This window comes from Hesperophylax consimilis, chromosome 15 (genome assembly GCF_061612785.1).
Source record: "Hesperophylax consimilis isolate HC1 chromosome 15, BYU_Hcon_1.0, whole genome shotgun sequence".
NCBI lineage: Eukaryota > Metazoa > Arthropoda > Insecta > Trichoptera > Limnephilidae > Hesperophylax > Hesperophylax consimilis.
This window is the reverse complement of record NC_142850.1, coordinates 17,731,633-17,752,959: the sequence shown is the minus strand read 5'-3', so window position 1 is coordinate 17,752,959 and position 21,327 is coordinate 17,731,633. Positions and strand designations below refer to the sequence as shown.

The 21,327-nt window shown below is 34.0% G+C and overlaps 1 protein-coding gene across 3 annotated transcripts in view; it reads right to left on the bottom strand.

Moving 5' to 3' along the window:
• The window catches only part of Jupiter (microtubule-associated protein Jupiter), a 271,036-nt gene that overhangs the window by 30,842 nt on the left and 218,867 nt on the right, over nt 1-21,327 (bottom strand). For 2 of the 3 annotated variants that reach the window (XM_089640282.1, XM_089640280.1), the window contains exon 1: nt 9,817-10,195. The exons of the other annotated variant lie outside the window; for it this stretch is intronic. In XM_089640282.1, coding sequence (XP_089496408.1) covers nt 9,817-9,878 — 62 coding nt within the window. In that variant the 5' untranslated portion in view covers nt 9,879-10,195. Of the gene's footprint in view, nt 1-9,816; nt 10,196-21,327 lie in introns of those variants that run through there. 3 annotated transcript variants of the gene reach the window in all.

Sequence of the window (21,327 nt, the reverse complement as noted above, 5' to 3'; positions counted from 1 at the left end):
ACAGCTAAACTACTTAGGCCAAAACATCAGAAACCTTAAAAAGGTAAATTTTGAAGCAATTATTATTAAATTTCATAAAAAATATAAAAGTTTACGCAACTTTTTTTATGATGCAAAACTTTCGGTGAAATGTATATAATAAAGATTTGTTTGTAAAGCACGCAATATCAGAATAAAAACTTTGTTGTCAGCGCGTAATGTAAATCGTGGGAATAGACAGATAATATTGATTAAACATTTTCGTTAAAGTTTTATAAAAATAACACAACTACGGAACCAACAACAGGTAATAATATATTTACTGACGAGATTGGAGATTGGAATCCATTACTTTCATATTTAAGTAGTGTTTGGTATTAAAATGGCAAGAAAGACGACACAAGCGAAAATAATATTACATTATTATATAGGTTGTACATTCTGAAATATTTATTAATAATTTAAATAAATAATAGAAACACATTTCATTATATTTTCTGTACCTTCATATTTGACAATAAATAATCTCGCCAAAAAAACTGATTTTAAATAAAAATCAGTGAGAGAAGTTTACAATATAAGACGGTTTTGGACGGTTTAGCATGAGCGCCCTTGAGGTGATTTTTCACAAAAACGGCGCTATATAAATCAAACAAATATTATAAAAGGTGACCGGATAACTCATCAAAATGACCATTCAACACACCTTTAAAAAGTTATATAAAGTAATGAAAAGTGATGAAACAAAAACTAAGTTAAATAGGTTATGTAGGTTAGGTTTATTGTGTTAGTTTTTTTCATCGCTTTTAATGACTTTATATCACTTTTTAAAGGTGTGTTGAACTGTCATTGTGTTGTGTTATCATGAAAACATTATAAAACTAACTTGTTAACATGTTTTCGGAGTCCTATCAAGGGAAAGACTAAGAGGAAAAATAAATAAACTAATAATCACTTAACAGTCATTCGGTTTTTTTTGTATATCATTATACTTAATGATTTAAAAGTTATACAATCATTTAAAGAATATATATATTAATTATAAATATTTTTTAAATAACCATAAATATAACTAGGCGCCACTTAATGCCATTTTTTAAGTATGAAAGTAAAGCGATACAATGATTGTTTAGTATCGCATCGTGGCCCATTGAATGGTGGTATTTTCCAATTAAGGTGTGTAATCAAGAGCACGCGACATAAAAATAAATCTCATAACAGAAGTGGAAGCAACTACAGGTTACAAAAACACTGCCAAAGCGAATAGGTGAGTGAATGTGAAAAACCCAACAATTAGCAATTAGGGCAAGGTATTTCATACATTATTCACGTGGGAAGATTTTTAATGCCCACTAACTTTTTACAAGCAATTTATCAATTTCCCAAATATATTAAAAATAATAATGTGTGGTTAGTTAGTTAGTTATAATGTGTGTAGCTTACAGACGTTTTGAAAGTAAATAATATGAAACGAAGGTAGGTAAATACATATCTATTTTTTCCACGGTTTTTGACAGAATATTAAAACAGCGTTTTGATGGCTCGTTTTTGACTGTATGAAAAAAATAATAACAAGAGAGAGGTCAAATACATCGTTAATAGGGCATAACTACTCAATAATTCACAGTGTCTGGGTTTAAATTGTGTCAGACTGATAAATTAGAATCAGGCGTTACGCATTTCGAAAATGTCCCAATTAATTGTTAAATTTTTTTTTCCTATCTATTGGTGCTGTCAGTACCCCAGGGATTTCCGGAAACCCTCTGTTAAAAAACAATTAAAATGTGGAAACCTTTGTTGGAAATGCGTGGATACAAAAACTGGACGCATAACAGCTTTCAGCCACTAAAAGGAAGATTGTTTAAGGGTGTGTATTTCCCATTCATTTCTGCCAGTAAATAAAAGTGGATTTTTTGTTCCTTTAGATTAATATTTATGGAATGATAATTAAGGCGATGCAATACGTGATAATGTAAAATCATGTGTATTTGGTTTGAAAATTTGGTGGCCTAGAAATGTTTCAGATGCTTTAAATAAATACCGCGAGTATAATACATCTTGGCCTTTGAAATAATCGAGTATTTTTTAGATAAGTCTTTTTATAAGCCCAGAAAAAATAATTTATAAGGCCTATGAAAACTTCTTTAAAGTTCAAAATTTCCTACTTACAAAGCCATTTTCGGTTATGATTTTATTGTATAATGTGGCAAATTAAGTTATTTATAAAATGATCGGAAAACATTCAAATATTTATGCCTGAACATCCACAAAATAAAATAAAAGGCACTTTTAGGCCATGTTTTTTTCTTGCCTTAATCAAAACAGCTGAATGGTGTTAAGTGGGAATTTAAGCCTTATCGCCATCTACGTAAAGAGTGTTATTGATGGCGGCTGGATTCAAAATATTAGACGACGTAGTGCATCGTCTTAATAATTACATTGCACTAAGGAACCGTCTTGGTCACTGTCCGATATTCGAGTCAGGTAGAACTTTCTCATGATTCGCGTCTTTTGAGATTTACAAAATAATATTCAAAACAGGAAAATGTAGCACAATGAATGTTTGTTAATTTATAAAAAGTGCAAAACTCGCGTTATCGTCGGAATAAAACGGTCCTAATTAGCGCTAAATGGATATTAAAGTAATCAGACCGTGTAGAACTAGATCAACAAAGATTATTAACTACCACTTAATATCTTAAATAAAATATGAACAAATTAAAAGATACAAGTATAAGTTTCACCTGATTTTACATTTAAATTGGATATAAATAATTGGTATAGCAAATAACCGCGTTATGATGGTTAATGAACACACGAAACATTAAGCTCTCATCTTATTACTTTTATAAATAAAGGTCCAGCTTGATTTGCGTTTAATTTCAATTCGCTTTTATGTTTTCAGCAAACGCGTACGTAATTATTGAATTACTGTGCAAATTTAAAATGAGGTTTGCAACATTGAAAATGATACTTATTTGTTCCAATGTCTACCCGTATGCCGTACGATTGTTCGTCAGATATCAATATACACCTCGGAGTGTATGTGATTAATGTCCAGGAAGTGAGTCAAGTGTTGATAACACTAGCTAGATTGGGTTAAATATAAATAAAGGCAAGGTTACGTGGTAAAAAAATAACAAAACAAATTGATACCTACAATTGCACAGAAAATGAACACTCAAATGACAAAATGAATTATGAATGCCCTGAAACACACTGAGGGAGTTAGTGGGACTTTTAACATGATACATCACGCCAAGAGACATCGTCCAGGTGATTGAAAGCACCAATGGCTACGGTAAACATACGAAAAGTATTACGTATGCGAACCGATGTACGAGTATATATTTATGGTGCCAATACCACGCCTTAATGGAAACGGAATTTAACCTCCGATAACCGTGAAATTGTAGAATCAGGAAACATACACAGACATGTGCAGATTATTACACTCAAAACACAAATCTTAGGAAGTAATTTTTACACCTGTTTTATAATTTATTAATCTAATTATTGTTTCTAAACGGAACATTCACGCACGGCAAGGCTGCCTACCACAATGCCAAGTTGTCCACAAGATATACGAATTCTCACATAGCCTGGAAATAGCCCCTATATGAACCCTGGTGAAAATTTATGGTCGATTGTGAAGAAAGAATTGTAGAAAAATAAGATAACCACTCATCGAGGAACTCATTCAAGTATGGCACCACAACCAAGAATTAAAAAGTTTGCAGCAACAATTTGATGCACAGCATGCCGATTAGGATTAAATTACTTCTTAAGAACAAAGCTATGTTCATAAAATACTAGATATAAACCATTCGCATAATTAAGTCATTATTCTTCAATAATAAAGATTCAAAACAAAAAAAATTTCGTTTGATTCGAATAATTTTCACATGTCTGTAACCACACCCAAAAGCTTTGTTAAATGGATTGGGCAACAGTTAAAATAAAACGGTGAACCATTACAGATCGTACAATATTCCTGTGGTTTGATTGAATATAGGAGACTATCTCCATACTAATAATAATAAAGCCCTATTCAGATTTAGAGACAAAAACCTGGTGTTCTAGCTAAAGAAAGACACTAAAAAGATAGTCACAGTTATGTCAAAAATCTAGATTCTAAATAACAAGTAATAAGCCAAACAGCTAGTGTGGAATGCGACATTCCTTTTTAAATCTCTACTTAAATGTTAAATGAGTAGATGAGAGAATACGCTAGTCACAGTGCGTTGGTCCAACGCATAGACATTATACTAGAAGAAAAAATATCTTTGGAAAGTGAAGAGAATTTTAACGACTTGAAAACAATCAAGCCAAAGCGTATGGGATAATGATGTCAGGTTGCAACTATTTCCAGCAGGACACACACATATTTACCCTATCTTCATCGATAAAAGCATTCCTTTGCCGTACGCAGATTCTATGGAGAACAGTATTGCTCACCGCTTGTCAGCGAGGGAGCTATTATATCGAGGAAGAATCTATAACTAACATCAACGTATGCCAAAAGTGACATAACAAAAAGTTTTACGTAACATTAATTATGATAATTTTAAAATCAAATTACAATACTTTTAACATAATATGCCAGGGGCAGTTCATTCCAAAAACGCATAAAGCGAGTGGCGGGTGTAAATTTATTAAAAAAAATATTATAGAAAAAACTAATACATATCCTATGTATTTAAACAATCACTTGAATAAAGAGGGGGATCTAAAAAATGCAAACAACCAAAAAATTTAACTACCTTACATAGAAGGCGGTCTGTAAGCAGGACAACGTTTGCTCGGGCCTATATAAGTTTAAAAAAAAAGTGGGTGTGTCAAGCCTACGCAAGACAGAAGTGAAACTTCTAGTTTCAGCTGATGCTTGGCGTGGCGCAGTTCGCTGGTGTCTGAGAGAGAGGAAAGAAGAGAAGAGAGAGAACGTTCGTGAGCGGCTCCCCCACCTCAACAAGGTTTCACTTCAAAAATGCCACAGCCGAGAATCGAACCTCGCTTAACTGATTGAAAGCCAACCACGCTGAGCACCAACTGTAAGCAAAGCCGCATAAATTGATTATATTATGTAGGTTCTGAAAATATGAGAGCTTGTTATGTTTTATAATGTTACCTACATCACACCCAAAATATAATATATTTTTAAAAATAATGTACAATGTACAGAAATAGAATCCCACACAAGATCGCGTAGTGCGCTCTAGCGAACGGATATTTTATCAGAGGGAGATAGTTTTAATTTTTTTTTCTGTAAATTATTACATATTATCAAAATAAATAAATTAATTAAATAAATGTAATACAATTATCATAATATACGGATTAGATAATAATTTTAATCCAACACAATAACGCAAAGCGCGCTCTAGCGGAGTAATGTTTTATCACAGTGAGATAAGTGTTTTTATTATTTTGCAATATTATTTTCTTTTAAAAAATGTTCTGACCTACTAAAAAATAAGATATTGAATGAAAAAGGCGTTAAAAACAAAAAAATAATGTGCGATGGCCGAGAATCGAACTCGGATCAACTGCTTGGAAGGCAACTATGCTGACCATTACACCACCAACGCCAGTTGTCGGGATGAGCTAAGAAGCATTTATATGTTACTTCAAAACTTTGACTAGATCAAATGAACTTTAATCGGTGGTGGGGGTACCCGCATTTTCGTTTCGGTCATGAGTCGGTTTTACTCCGGTCCTCGAAATTGCATGACGCGCGTAAAGAAGTTTCACTTCAAAAATTGGTTGCGAAAATAATTAAAAACGAAGCCAGGATATTTCTTAAAGTCGCGTTTATAGCAATAATAATCATTTTACAAAAGTCAGGTAATTCACTTTGACTAAATCCGTTGTTTGTAGTTAGAGCTACCCCTTGAAGTATTCGGTTTATTTATACTAGACAGGGCAGAACGACATGCGATACTATTCTCGTAAACAAACTTTGCCTAAGTTAAACCACTTACCACTTAAACACAAGTAATCGCCTAAATTCCCACTCAAAATAGTTATACTTTGTTTCAATAAAATTTCAGATTGTTACGGAGTAATTTAGAAAGTTTTCTATTTATTTTCCAGTCGATGAGTGTAACAAGCCTTTCAAATTTTTATTTATAATTTTGCCACATGATATTGAAGAAGATAATATCTGCATAATTGAACACTACATAAAACATATCTACACCTGATCGAAACAATAAAAGTAACACGTATCAAACGGGAATGAATAACATTCAATATTTGTAATACAAAATTAAATATTGCTCGTTTGACACGACAATGTGATAAATAAAAATCAAAAATATTATTGTCGCAGTCCGCTTACAAACCAAACCATAATATTAATTGTCTTCAAATTTGTATGATGTTACTAAGCATTTGTGATACTTACTCGTGGCTGGAACTATCCAAATATATCCCAATATTAAGAAAATTGCGTTGATTGATACATTTTGTACACACGATTCAAGGTATGGCAAGATCAATTGAATCAGATACTTAAGCAAAATCAAAAGAGAAAATGATATAAGAGTATAGATGAAACGGGGCAATGACGGCCTGCGTGGTGGAGGAGCTCTCGATCAGCAATCCGGGGATCGCGGGTTCAAATCCCGACGTGTGTAAGTACATTTTATTTGATTAATTTGTGATATTAAACAATTTATTAATTTAAAATAATAAATAGTTATATGCGGCAGGTTTCAGAGTGGAAGATATTCTCAGTATCGCCCTGGTGTAAGATCACAATTGGAATTGAAACGTTGTTGAAATGGCTTAAGCCACGTTTGGTGACCAGATCTGTATTGCAGATGTGTATAGCCAGGTACTTCCCCATCTTCCTCTTGCCAATCTCCTTCCCCTCTCTACCTTCAGACTCAAAACATACCCACATTAGGGAAGCCAGGATTCTTGTGCGGTATTCACATAAAAATAAGTAAGCCAAAATACACTAATGTGGAGTTCCATTCTCTCTCCACACACTGGGGATATAAATGGCTGAAAGGTTGGTAATTTTGTGAAAATAACTTATTATGGGTAAGATGCTGCAGGCTTTCAAAGCCATTTCAAAAGCTTCTGGAACAGACTCGAGACTAACACCAAGATAACCAGACAGTAGACTACACTGCGCAATTGTGCTCAGAAGTGGAGAGGATTGGATATAGTAGCTTGTGATGGATGCAATCAATACTTGTCAGACAGCGTGGAAGCTTTTCGTTACGCGCATTCCTTGTTTCGACAGCGAGAAGAACTTATTTCTAACGATCTAATCGCTTTTACCCAATTAAATAAATTCATTTAAATTTTTTTTTAAATCTCGTTTTGGTGACGTTTGCTAAGCATGATCGCAAATACGAGTAATGTTGATACTTCAGTCAAAAAAATATTCATGAGTCTAACAAAGCTTTTTTGTTTTTTTCTTAATTTATTCATCTTATTGATAAATATAAACATGTATATAAGTTTGATGTACATGTCCCGCGAGCTCCCGCGACAAGAAAGACATATTAAATAAAACAAATTGTAAAAACAGTGAAAGTTGTTTCATTTAATTGGTAATTACTCCGAAGTCAGAATATTTTGGAATTTATCAACATAATAATGCATCGAATATTGATGTTATTGTGTTTTAAAATCAAAATTTGTATCACTTAATAATAAACAGCCCACTATTTGGTTATTTTGGGGTCACCTGGGGTTAAGGCATTAGATACAATGTGAACCAATTTCGGGAACCATTTGGAGGCTCTATTGTTAACAACACCGTGACAGGGAACTAGGCGCGTGGCAGACAGGTGATACATGTTAAATATTAAACATTATTATAACACGCGCAGGCTGTATAGAGAAGCCTTACTAAATATTATTATATGATGTATGCATAATCCTATTGTATTTCCATAAGCACTGTGGTGTTCTTTATTTTGAATACGAAGAAATAGGGCTTTATAAATAAAGCATAGGACATGATCGTCATTATTGTAAATAGGTAAGTGAATGAACAATAACATTAAATAAGATACCCGATCTAATCAAGTGGATTTCTTAAGGCGATGCAATACGTCGTGTAATATTTTAAATTGAGCCGCTATCAATAACAACCCTTATGTAGATGGCGATAAGGTTTAAATTCCGGCTTAACACCATCCGCCTGTTTTGATTTATGCAAGAAAAAAACATGGCCAAAAAGTGCCTTTTATTTTATTTTGTGGATGTTCAGGCATAAATATTTTTTTTTTCGATTATTTTATGAATAACTTAATTTGCCACATTATACAATAAAATTATAACCGAAAATGGGTTCGTGAGTAGGATATTTTGAACTTTAAAGCAGTTTTCATAGGCCTTTACATTATTTTTTTCTGGGCTTATAAAAAAGACTTATCTAAAAAACACTCGATTATTTCAAAGGCCAAGATGTATTCTACTTGCAGTATTTAATTAAAGCATCTGAAACATTTCTAGGCGACGAAATTTTCAAACCAAAAACACGTGATTTTTAATTACTATGTGTGGCATCGCCTTAATGGGTTGTTGCTGTTTTAATACGTCAATAGGAGAATTATTCTAACCATTAAATAGGGTATTACTGAATTTTCAATATTTTTTTTAACATTATGTCGTTTTAATTTCGTTTATCCACTAAATACCAGTGTACCTAAATACTAAATAGGTACATAAATTTAAAAATAAAAATACGACCTTTTACATAGATATTTATTTAAAAGCGTCTAATATTGTGTGCTTACACCGAACAAAACATGATGACATGACACATATATTATAGAAATATACCCCTTTGGAGAGTTAATAAAATTAAGTTATCACAGTTAAAAAAACTGAATAAACACAAAATTCTACTTTTAATCGGAATTACCTCTGTTGACTAACACTATTTCTTTAGTCCGGTATGTATTTTGAAAAAGCATGCTAAAGTAAAAAGCAGCTGTATAATTTTTTAACAGCGAGTGTAGTTTTGATGAGAAAGAATCACGAGATATTTACCATGCAAACTATATTACATGACAAGTTATTCTACCAGTTTAAAAATAATTCAAACTTCAGTTCTAAATAAATAAATCAATTTTCTTCGAATGTTCTGAAAACTAAACCTTTCATGTAGGCCGTGTTGTCGAAATTATCAAATTATTTTTTTTAACTATACGTCAAATATTGAAGGTCGAATCATAAAAATATTTAAATACTACGAGTAAGGCCATTCTAAACTTAAAGTAAAGTTTTTGAAGCTCTACAATAAATGCCAAAAAGCTTTAATAGTTGCCATTTGTACTTATAATTTAAGGTATTTTTAAGCATGTCTATGAATGGCGTTGATTTTTATAAAGCTTTAACAGAAAAAGAATTTATCTGCATAGAAAGTTATTGAATTTAATTTCGAATACTGAATTTATTCTTCCCCAGAAAGGTCAGACGTTACTGTGCAAAAAATGAATACATTATGTCAAGATGGCTAAATTGAAGAGGCGATGAAAATGTGAAAATCTAAATATTTATTTAAAAAATACAGCATAGAAGCGTGTATTTAATTTTCTAAAAAAAATCAAAGGTTTTTATCAAAAACCGTCTTCGTGACAAAAAAATTATTTCCATTTTCAAAAAAAAATATTTGGGTGCAGGTCCAAAGTAAGACAGTACTCAAATGCAGAACAAAATAAACACAATGTAAATGAAAATATCGTAAAATTCGGCTGTAAGACTTAAATTTTCCCGGAATCCCAGAATTTTCCTCACAAACGGGGAAGACGCAATCAATAATCGTGTATCCACCCAAAACTAAAAGCATCCCTCGGGATCGAGGCATACCTGTTCTTTCCATTGCCGACTTTGTGGAGCTCCACGTGCTTGAAGGCTGCGTAGGTCGCCATCTTCAAATCAAAGCCTTTTCTTCTTCTTGATGCAGATAAAATCACACACTACCCTTTGCGAGGGGTCGTAGCAAAAAGCGAGATGAAAATTCAATCACTGATACTTTCTGCGAGAGGAGCGAAATCGTAATACGATTCACTTGATTTTAAATTTGGAGATAAATTCAGCGATCGTTTAGTTTTCAGTAAATTAATTGTTTTATTATTGGGGAAGAGCGCGAGTCTTTAGTGTGTTATCACGAGCGAGGCTGGGAGTCGAGTGTCGAGTTGGGAGTGAGTTGGGCGGGAATCGTTCTGGTTAGCGACCGGTTGCGGCTGGGGCGAACAGCTGACTGCTTGAATCACCGGCGAGCGGCTGGCTATATCCCACCCAGTACGTCAGGCCACGGGGGAAGCGGGTGGCAGGGGGGAGGGCCTACCCAGCGTGACGTCCTCCCACCCCTCCCAATCTGTGCGCCATCCCCGTCTGATTCGTGATTCATCTCGGGTTATTGCGACGTTTCTAGATCGCGTCGTTAAATAATTAGAACGCTACATTTTCATATCGTAATTATCAACCAGAAAATCTTTGTTTGTTTGTCTCAGTAAGCCTTTTCTACCAAAGTAACAGTAAGATCTTGAATCCTGGTATATCTACGTGTAATTATTTATGTCCGAAATTTCTAGGTCAACACCCCTATTTACTACACAAAATAATATCCATTTAATTTTCAGTTAAGACGGTAAGTAAGCCATCTCATACAACGATTAGAGGCAAACCAAGATTATATTCATAGACAAAGTGCTGGAGGACCTGGAGAAATATGAGAAATTTTGAGATCAAAAATCGGAGGCCAAACTTTCCTGAAGATTTTGAACTGATCTGACGAATCTCAATAAAGATTAGTTAGTAACCGCGTGATTTTCCTCAAAGTTGTAATACGCCAGACAGGGCAATGCACGGCGTTCAAAAACTTACGCGATGAGTGTTTTTTTATGCATTGTTACCTTTGTCAGTACTTTCAAGGAGGATGATGACCCTAAATTTAATAATAATACATTCAGACAAAATATTACTACAGGCGTTATTAAACCATGCTTAGTCACCGACAAAGACAAGATTAAGATACCATATACTATGCCTAGCAATAATTTCAAAAATAGTAATACTTTGTGTGATATAGAATACTGAATGTCCAATGTGTTTGTAAATGTATTTTATGCCAGCCACCCCTCGGGTAACCTCGTTACATATATACAATTTACCACCCTCCCTCCCATAAATAGAGCGTCTGTCCAGTGTTAGAGGCCGTCTACAGCTTGGGGTAGATCTAACTAAAATTTATTGGGAAAGTAGCGTAATCTGATTCAATGGGAGATTATTGTGATAATAATAATAGCGAAAAAATAATGAACTTTAATGTATCTGAATGCCATTAAGATCGTTGTTTTTAGTAATAAAAAATATATTGTTGCGCCAAATCAAATTAAACCAAAATGACCAATGTTTTAATCATTAAATTTATTTAAACTGTCGACCACTTTCTGAAGAACTCTTCCCTCGCCAGGACAAACGTCAAAGCACGCGTTAACCCTTTGGGTGCTTTAATTATTGTTTTTTCATAGTTTCATAAGAAGTGTCGAAAAATCCGTAAAAAATAAAGAAATAATATTTATTGCTAGTGTGAAATTTCATAATTTATTGTTACTTTCTAAACATGCTAAATAAAGAAAGATGTTGCAAATATTTCCCATGTAGAATGATCAGATGACAGGTACACGTGTTCCTAAAGCTGTAGTGTTCTGTTTGCAAGACGTTTTCTGTGGCGCCTAGCCTATAATCGGCACGCGGCACCTAAAGGGTTAAATTAATAATTTATATTGTAATAACGTGGGAAGGGACCGGTGGACTGTATAAATTTAGTGCTGTAAAGTTTATCAATGTATTTTTTTTAAATATACCTATCAGCTTTTTTCATAAACATATGAAATTCTAGGATTTAAAATGTATAAGCCTAATTTTTGTCAGTCGATGATTCAAATACTAACAATATCCATTAACTACAGAGTGTGGAAATTTCTATGATTAATTTTGAATTGAAATGCATTTCAAAATAGGCAACATTCATTTCAGACATAAGCCTAACACAGTTGGCTTTGTAAATTATTTATTATTTATTTATTTGGTACAATATTTTTTACATTTCATAGTTTTCCAGTAATGCTGGCCTCACTGGGTGGCTTGCCGTGCTGAGGCCTTCATTTTATAATATGAAAATATAATCTAAATACAATCTACAATATAAGATAAAATAATACATTTAATATATAATCTTGTGTGTTTGTGAGTGATGTGTGTTTATATTGGTTTTGTGTGTTACGTGTAGGTTTTATTTTTATTTTATGCTATGGCATTTTGGTAATATTGTCTTTTTTGTTCTATAATCCATTTTGTAATTTTGTGTGTGAATTTATTTTTATTTTCCTCAATTTTAATTTCAATTTACACTGTTGAAAGCTTTTATAGCATGGTATTGGTAGTGTCTTTGTCCAAAGCTTGAATTTACTGTCGGAGTTTTATGTTTTCTTTGTACGCTTGTCTAACTGGTATGTTAGTGTTATTTTGTGTATGTTGAAATTTTTTTTTTGTCAAAAATGTAGTTTAGTAGTGTTTTAACGTATAATTGGCGTATATCTAGTACGTCACAGTTGTTGAATATTTGGTCTGTATCAGTCAGTCTATGTTTTTTTAGTATTACCTTTAAGATCGTTTTCTGTGAAATTAAAAAAATTAAATTAAATTTTCAATTTATTTCAAATGAATTGAAAGTATCAGCAATGCACCGAATAAAGTCACCAATCGCATAATTTAATTTAACGCAGAGTTAACAGGATGGCTGGCAACCTTATTAACCTCTCAAGTACAGCCCACGTGAAATGGTTTGTGTTCTTTTTGCAACCGTGTCAAAGTACTTGCGGGCTGATATATTACTCGATGTGAATCGCCTTTTCAGTGCGGAAACGGGCTGTATGGATGGTGGAGTATGGATCGGCCGACGCACCACCACCCTCTCCCTCCCCATCCCTTGCCATCCTAGAGGCGCGGCTGAAAAGGCCAAAATCTATTTAGGAAGTCTGCGGCGTTGGATTTTTTATAAGGGGTCTGGTAAATTAAATCCACCACAGAATAAGGTGTTTTTCACGCTACGCTGAAAAAATGCCAAGCAACAGAACCGAAAAAGTCTTTCGTTTGTTATAATGAAAGTTCAAAGGTTCTGAGGACGTGCAAGTGCGGCATAGGTAAAAGTGCAAGAAATTTGTGAAACTATCTATGCACAACCAAATGTGAAGCATAATTATGTTTTGTGAAGCAACAAAAACCCTTTAACAGTGAGCTCTGGCGACACGAAGGTTGCAATACTTTTATTTGCTGGAGTTTTTACGACAAAGCACCTAAATCTTCGAAATCTTAATTTATCTACCAAAAGAAAGTGAATTTCACAGTTATTTTCAGTATTATATTTCAGTGTTATACACGTATTCCAGAAAGAATATCGAATATCCATAGGTGGGCAACGAACAGAACGCCGGAAGTAACTGAAAACAACTGTTGTTTTTCGAGAAGGGCTTAGATACCAAAAAGCCCCCACAGTGTTGTTAACATCGGCGTTGAACATTTACCAAAGTCCAGAGTCCAGCAACTCTGGAAATTAAAATCGAACCCGGCAACAAATCCGAATCGTGCAGATTGCGAAGGTAGTAAACAAGATTAGCGAATAGAACAATGGCTCGGCTTCAGGTATTGACAGGAGAATACAATCACGACAGCTTCAGAGGAATAAACTCCCCGCTCCCTACTGTGTGAACAAAATTGATGCAGGCAATTAAAATTCGTACAAATTCACGATTGGTTCAGAGCGCGAGTCGGGAGGAGAATTGGATCGCAGATTAGAGGAAAGGATGAGAAAAGGGAGAGATGATTGAGAAATTGAAAGATGTGACTTTCAATGACTTCTCTCTACACGCCCGTTGATACCACCCAAGAGATGAACCTACCTATTACGCCTGTCTCGACACAGGACTTTCCGAATAGGCAAAGCAACCACCCAATAAATCAAAATTCAAGCAAGAACTGCGCAATTCAAGAGAAAAACCACTCAAGCATCGTTGTCTCGCTAAAGGTATAGGTATAGAGAGAGTGGAACAGGAATAAAGGATTTTAGCAAGATGGTTCGTAACAAGGAAGAAACGCCAAAAGATAATAAGTTAGATGGTTCAGCCAGTCGGAAGGATCGACTTGCTCACAGCCGGTACCAACCTTCAATACGAGTAGTACTTAGATGGTCTGTAGGAGTACCAGTAATATCTACGTAATATCTAAGTAATATCTATGGAGTAATATCTTAGGGTTTAAATCTGGGGATTGAAAAAGTAAAGGTTGGACTTATTTATGGGGTTGTAATATGTAAATTAAAAGCTAAAATCTTCAGTATACAACACAAAGACGTTGTGAACTCCTTTGGTTAAACCAGAAACAACAGTCTCGTAAATATTATATGACAATTTTGTCCAGCGACGAATTTCTCCATTGGCTGATTGCCAATTGGCATTCTTGGTAAGGTGGGTATTCGGGCCCACGATTGGTTGTATTATATAATAATATCCCATTGGATTCAAGACGCTTCGCCAGACATTAAAAACGAGACGATGCCCTCGCACTTCCAATGAGAAGACGCGAGACAAAGGTGATGGAGATAGCCATAATAATATAAGAATGCGCTCGAACTCGGAAGAGGAATTTTGCCAATAACCTACTATAAGATCAAGTAGAAGAATGTAATGAATCTTATAATATAATATTACAAGTCGTTATAAATGAGAGAAACATGACTATCTGGTTTCGTTAGAGTTTCAGTACTATTTTTTCTAAAAAATTTTCATAATAAATCTTACCCACTTGACAATCACAGGTTGAGTGGTTATGATCCTACGACTCCGGAAGCCGCGAGTTCAAATATCGACGTGCGCAAGTAAATTTTACTTGATTAATTTGTGTTATTTCATAATTCATTATTTTAAAAAATATATATAGTAGATATATTTGCGGCACGTTCTGGGGTGGTAGATACTTACAGTATCGCCCTGAATGTCGCCGTTTGAATGGCTTTAGTCGTATTCAGTGTCCGGATCTGAATAGTCAGGTACTTCTCCGCCTTCCTCTTCCCACCTATTTACACTCCCCATCACTTTCCGCCACACAACATACCCCAATTGTGGGTACCTTGGTCTCACCGGCTCCAGACGGTTGAGAGCAGTTGATAAAGTAGAGCAGTATAAAAAAATAGTAAGTAGTGTAAAATATGGAACAAATTATATTACGACGCCTCAAAGTATTTTCAGAACAGTTAAATTGATCATTCACTACACCAAAGAGGTTGTAATAAAGAGGTTGATTGATATAACCATAACTGGAAATATCAAAGAGACGATTGGGACGCCAGTTCCGAAGAAAATTACTTAAGTACCTATGTTAAATTTGTTAATCGTTCAGGAATGAAGATTGTGTAGCGATTTGTTGGGACAAAAAGGCTGAATCTATTTTTGGATTTCTACATTAGACAGGGCAAAATTTCAACAATCTAGAGCACCTGCCATAGGATTCCACAGCATTTAAATAAGAAACGTTTCAGTGTATTTTCTATTAAATAAATAAAATTACAAAAAACTGACATCTGACAGGCGCTTCTAGAATTATCCCCCGATATAAACATTTTGAACAGTTAACATTTACATTTCAAAGTACAAAACTGCTTACCAATTTTAATATAAAGCCAAAATGTTTACAAAAACATCAAGTCTAGACCCCGTTATTAGAAAATTGTACTGCAAGTGATTTAATTTTATTGCAAAAACCGTGAAATGGAACGAGAAAGCGCAAAAATTATTTAAAAAAAAACAATAATTTCCAATGTAAATCCAGAGCCGACGAGCGGAAAGCACTTCTCTCTCCGGCATTAATAATTACGTGTCAACTAACATATTATAAATACACACTAGGCACATTTCTAAATGCACCGCAATTTCGGAAAAAGTATGTCAATTGTTTCTAATTAAACCGATTAAACACGACGATAAATCAATGGTTTAAGAGTGACCCTACACCAGACCTTACAGCGAATTAATGACCTTAACGAATATCAATTAAAAAATTGACAGAATTAATTGTTGAGTAACAAAGGATCGATAAATGATAGTCCAAAGAAAGTTATTGTTAACTACTATACAGAACTGAGACTGGACTGTGCAGAATATTTTCATTTTGCAACTGGCAAACTTGTATCTTCTGTTTATTACACAAATGTGGAAATTTCGGAGCCCAGAACATCTCTAAATAACAGAGTTGGTGTGTTTAATATAAATTTATACATACAGTTAAACGCGTAAATGCGTGGAGCAAGTGGGACTATGGTAACCCGAATCCCACAAGCGCGAACCTTGACAACCGCAGACAGACCGCAACAGTATGTACATTAAAACATCAATCATCGTTCACTTCACATAACTTAGTAAAGACAATATCATAATTTTAAATTATTTTCTAGATTTTCAAAGCACCAATGAGGTGATATTTCACAAAACGACACTTTAAAATTAAGGTGGTATTTTTATCAAAGAGGTTACAACATAAAATATTCAGAAATACAAACCCACAACTATCTACAGTAAAAGTAGTCTTATAGTTTTGCAACGGAGCTCAGTGCTTCGTGTAATTTAGAATTGACGGTCAATTATGACGATACGAGATGAAGGTTTGACGGATGAAGCCAACGCCCATCGAGGCTGGCTCGCGAGGGATACGAACTACGAACCCTTGTCACGGGTGGTCACGACTGCCTTGTCTAACGAATAGCCACTAGACGCTAGACCACTGGGGAATCCAAACGGAGGCGGAAAAACTCAAAGAGAGAATCGATGGTTTTAATTGGAATATAATTACATATCCCCCGAACGGCTGCCAACATTCAATAATGTAATAGAACTTATTCACAATTAATTATCGACTTTTAGAATAATTGAATTATAGAGGTTTTGTGTTAGAATTTGACTGTTTCCTAGTAAGAAATATGATAAGACTACATGGTGCATGGTGGTTGCATAATGAACGCGACAACATATATTACATTAGAAATCACAAATTTATGACAAGATTTGCTACGATTCATATACAGGGTTTTCCAATAAGAGGTTGTTATTTTGATATTCAATCGTAAAAGATCAATTATTTCATTGCTTGTGTGGCACGTAGCGCCGTCTTGTTGAAAGTAAACGTTGTCCAGATCAATACCATCCAGTTCCGGCCATGAAAAATCATTAATCATCTCTCGATAGCGCAATCCATTCACCGCAACTGTTGCTCCAGCCTGATTTTCAATGACTCCGCCGGACCATAAACCGCACCAAACAGTCACACGTTGAGGATAGAGAGACTTTTCAACAATAACTCTTGGGTTTTCCGAGCCCCAGATGCAACAATTTTGCTTGTTGACGAAGCCACGGAGGTGGAAATGGGCCTCATCACTCAAGATGATTTGCATTTGATTGACTCAAGTGAATTTTAATAATTTCAATGCGTTGTTTAAGCGTGTATCGTTCCATTTTTATTAATGGCGTAGTTTCTACTTTTCAAATGTCAAAAAATGACAGCTTCAAAAGTAACATCTACCGAAATAACGAGCTATTCAAAATATCACCTCTTATTGGAAAACCCGGTATAGTGTAAACAAGGAAAATCTGTCTTGGAACTATGAATCCTAATAAGATGCCTTACCTAGCCTCATGAACAAGGTCTAATACAGCCAAAACAATGGTTTAACTTAATTTTCGGATCCAAAATAACAACAACAATTGTATTACACTCGCTGCCTACTTTTTGAAAGACCTCTATAACGTTAATAATGAGATGATAAAATTCCCTTGATCTAATAGTAGTTTTGCTCTGCAATGCAGTAAATCTCAAATATACAACTGTCTATAAAACAAGAGCATAAACAAAATGTGTATTTTTACATTCGTTATACTAAATCAACGGTGCAACTCGCGGCTCGCGATCCCTTCTCGCGCGGCCCATTTTGTACGCCGCACTTGTACTCCATACGACCCGCGAAGGTTGAAAAATAGGTAATGCGGCCCACCTACTAAATGATTAGAACTAATAGGAAAAACAAATATAAATAGCAAAATTACTGGTTTGTATTCATTTTGTGTACACCTTTTAGGATTTATGTCTACGCACCTGCACATTGTCACATAAGTCATTTATCTACATCTATAAATCCCCGGATACCAAATAAAATATTAATATGTTTCTTACAGCAAAAAAATATTCCCTCAACAGACTACTTCGAGTGCCGATAAGGTTAAACTATTTAGATTATTCTAAAAGACGGAAAAGTGATGTACAGTCATTAAAAGTGATGCAAAAACAACTAGCTTATAAAACAAATAACCTATTTAGCATAGTTTTTTAAATTACTTTTCATTACTTAATATCACTTTTCAAAGGTGTGTTGAATTGTGGCTGTCCTGAATTATCCGGTCACCAATAGCAGGGACCAATTTTTTATTTTATTTTTATTTATTAAAGGAAAAAGTACATGTAAGTACTCGTAATAAGGTTTAGAATTTACAATGACAATCTTTAATACTTCTCTTCCAGAGAATCATTCGCTTGTGGTTGGAAGAGGAGTGTACATTATGTTATTGTAGATATACATATAGAATCAAGACAAATAGGAAAAAAATATATTGTAAGTAAAATTTACTACTAGTAGCATATATATAAATAAAAAAGATGTTATTAGTTTCTGGGATAAAGACAATTATTATTATATTTTTTTTATTAATATGTATACCTACTATATTTGGAGAAGAAATTGCTTCTTAAGTAGAATATTTACTTTTCATTTTTTTGATAATTTATCTTTAAAATATTTTTTCTAAATGCATCAATTAAACATTTTTAATATGGTATGATTACTAACCGGAACTCTAGTTGGATTAAGATAAAGTGGCCCCGAATCATTCAATACAATAATAATGTAGGTATTTTTTGCGTACATAAATAATACTTGAATATATATTTATATACATAAATATTAAAATGGGTCAGAAAAGAATTTTCCGAAGCATTGTATACGACATGTTGCTATTCGGAAACTGTGCAAAACAATTTGCATGAAATGCCGCAAAGCCAGCAAACTCCGTGCAAGAACAATGGGCATTCATCCATCAGTGATTCAGCACTGGACGGAAGCGGGGGAATTAGCCATCTGGCGACGGGAAACGTTAAGAAACAGAATCATAAGGCGACAAAGTGCGCCGTTTCTTCACCAGAATAAGTCAATTATTATAACACGGAATGCAAACTCGCATTCGACAACGTTTACATACGTACGAGTACTTCTCTAGGCGCTAACTCTGAACCTTTGTTTAGCAGAAAACCGAACCGTTCCCGAGAGAACTGGCACAGAGCGTAAAATAAAACTGGTCAAATAGTTCCCGGAGACCGTACAGTTAGAAAACTTATTTTATTTGTGTAAACCTAGATAAAACTTTGCCAAATGGAACAGAAGACTTTTTTCTAAATTTATAGTCAAATTTTAATATACATTTTTTTTAAATGCTACAGAATTTAAACATTATTTGAAACTAGCGCAGACCCGTGAAGAATCAAGGAATAGTCTTAATTCTTGAAAAATCATTTCCAATTTTAAATATGAAAGTAAAAAAAATCTGTTAAAATATATTAGACATATACTCGTAAGAGATAGGTACTTAATAGCTTGTCTAAATTACACCCAGAATCAATCCAATTTTGAAAATGACATACTGTGAATCTTTCGTCCTGCCTCTTACGTGATCACTCAATAGATTCAGCATAATAATATAACATTAACTCAAATCAAAAACTTAGGCATCACTTTTCAATTAAATCTTTCTAAAATCTTTCTAAAAAACAAATTCTTATGTTTTATAAATTTTAAAATGGGTATTCCATCAATTATGTTGAACTACAACACTCTGTTAAATCATATGAATATGCTCAAATTGTCAGACAGAAGAATTTAGTTGATAGTCCGGTATTCCTAGAATTGGTAAGCTTTCGGATTCCAAAACGTAATACTAGAAGTCAGGATTTATTTCAGTGCAGAAATTATGGGACTAACTACAATATGTATTCCTCTTTGCCCAGAATACAAATGGAGGGGAAAAAAATACCAAGTCAGTGGACATCTTCAATTTATCTTTAAACAAATATAAAATGCTGTTAATGAAGCAATTCAGTTATGTACAATAAATAATTTATATTTCTTAATATTTTCATGTAAAAGTACCGAAAAAGGCGTTAATAAATAAATAAATAAATAATAGACCTACAAGCTCTAGGAAGTCATGCCCATAGTGTAAGTCATTAAAAAAATAATGTATATATAAATAACAAATCTCTCCAATAGTGAATGTGTATAGTCTACCGCAACTATTTTCATCGCGCAACGCCATTTACATCATTAACTACGGGAGCTTAAAAAGATATATTTAACTGTGAAAAATAAGACAACATGCCATAGTCTATTTGTGGCATAATTTTCGATTATTCAATGAGAAAAAAGTGTGTTGAAGCTCGGGCAAAGCCGGGCAGTACATAAAGTAGGTTTTGTTCAATCGTAAATATGTTTTACAACACAATTTATCCATGTGGTCAGCAATTGTCCGTAGAAATTTCGCTAAAGCCCAAAAAGTGTCGTAGTCCCGAGCCGATCTGAGCCGAGCAAAAGGCCGTGGTTTAAGGCGATGAAGTGGAATGTATTCCGTTATTGATTATCGGCAAAAAGCAGCGGCCATTTAAAACAGTGATAATCCGATCGCGTTCGGAAAGAGTCGATGGGTGCTTCGACAAAGCAACTGTTGTTCAATACAACAATTAAATTGATATAAATAGCAGGTATTGTTATAAGCCCTAGCTAGTTAGAGGATTACGAAAGAATCAAAAAAGGCCGCGAGATAGAACTTATGTTCCGCTACCCAACAGACTGGAAGTTATTATATTGATCCGCGCAAGTGTCGCGTTACCGGCAAACGGCAGGTACTCGAATAGAGAAACTACTACCTCGCGAATCAAATAATAAATTTCACAGTTTATGTGACAAAATGTTTATTACCTGTTCAATATCTTTTTTATAATATTACTAGTACCAAATATGATATATACGAATTATTATTACTATGTAACTTTTTAATGTCTTTTTGATAATAATCATAGTATCAAAGATAACCCGTGAGAGTTCTAAATTCTATCCCGCAACACCGCGAGTTAAAAAGGTGCGGGATTTGCAAACCCTATACACACCAAACGAATAACTTTTTTATTTTATTATTTATTGAGTTAGTTTATACAACATTTGAATATAAA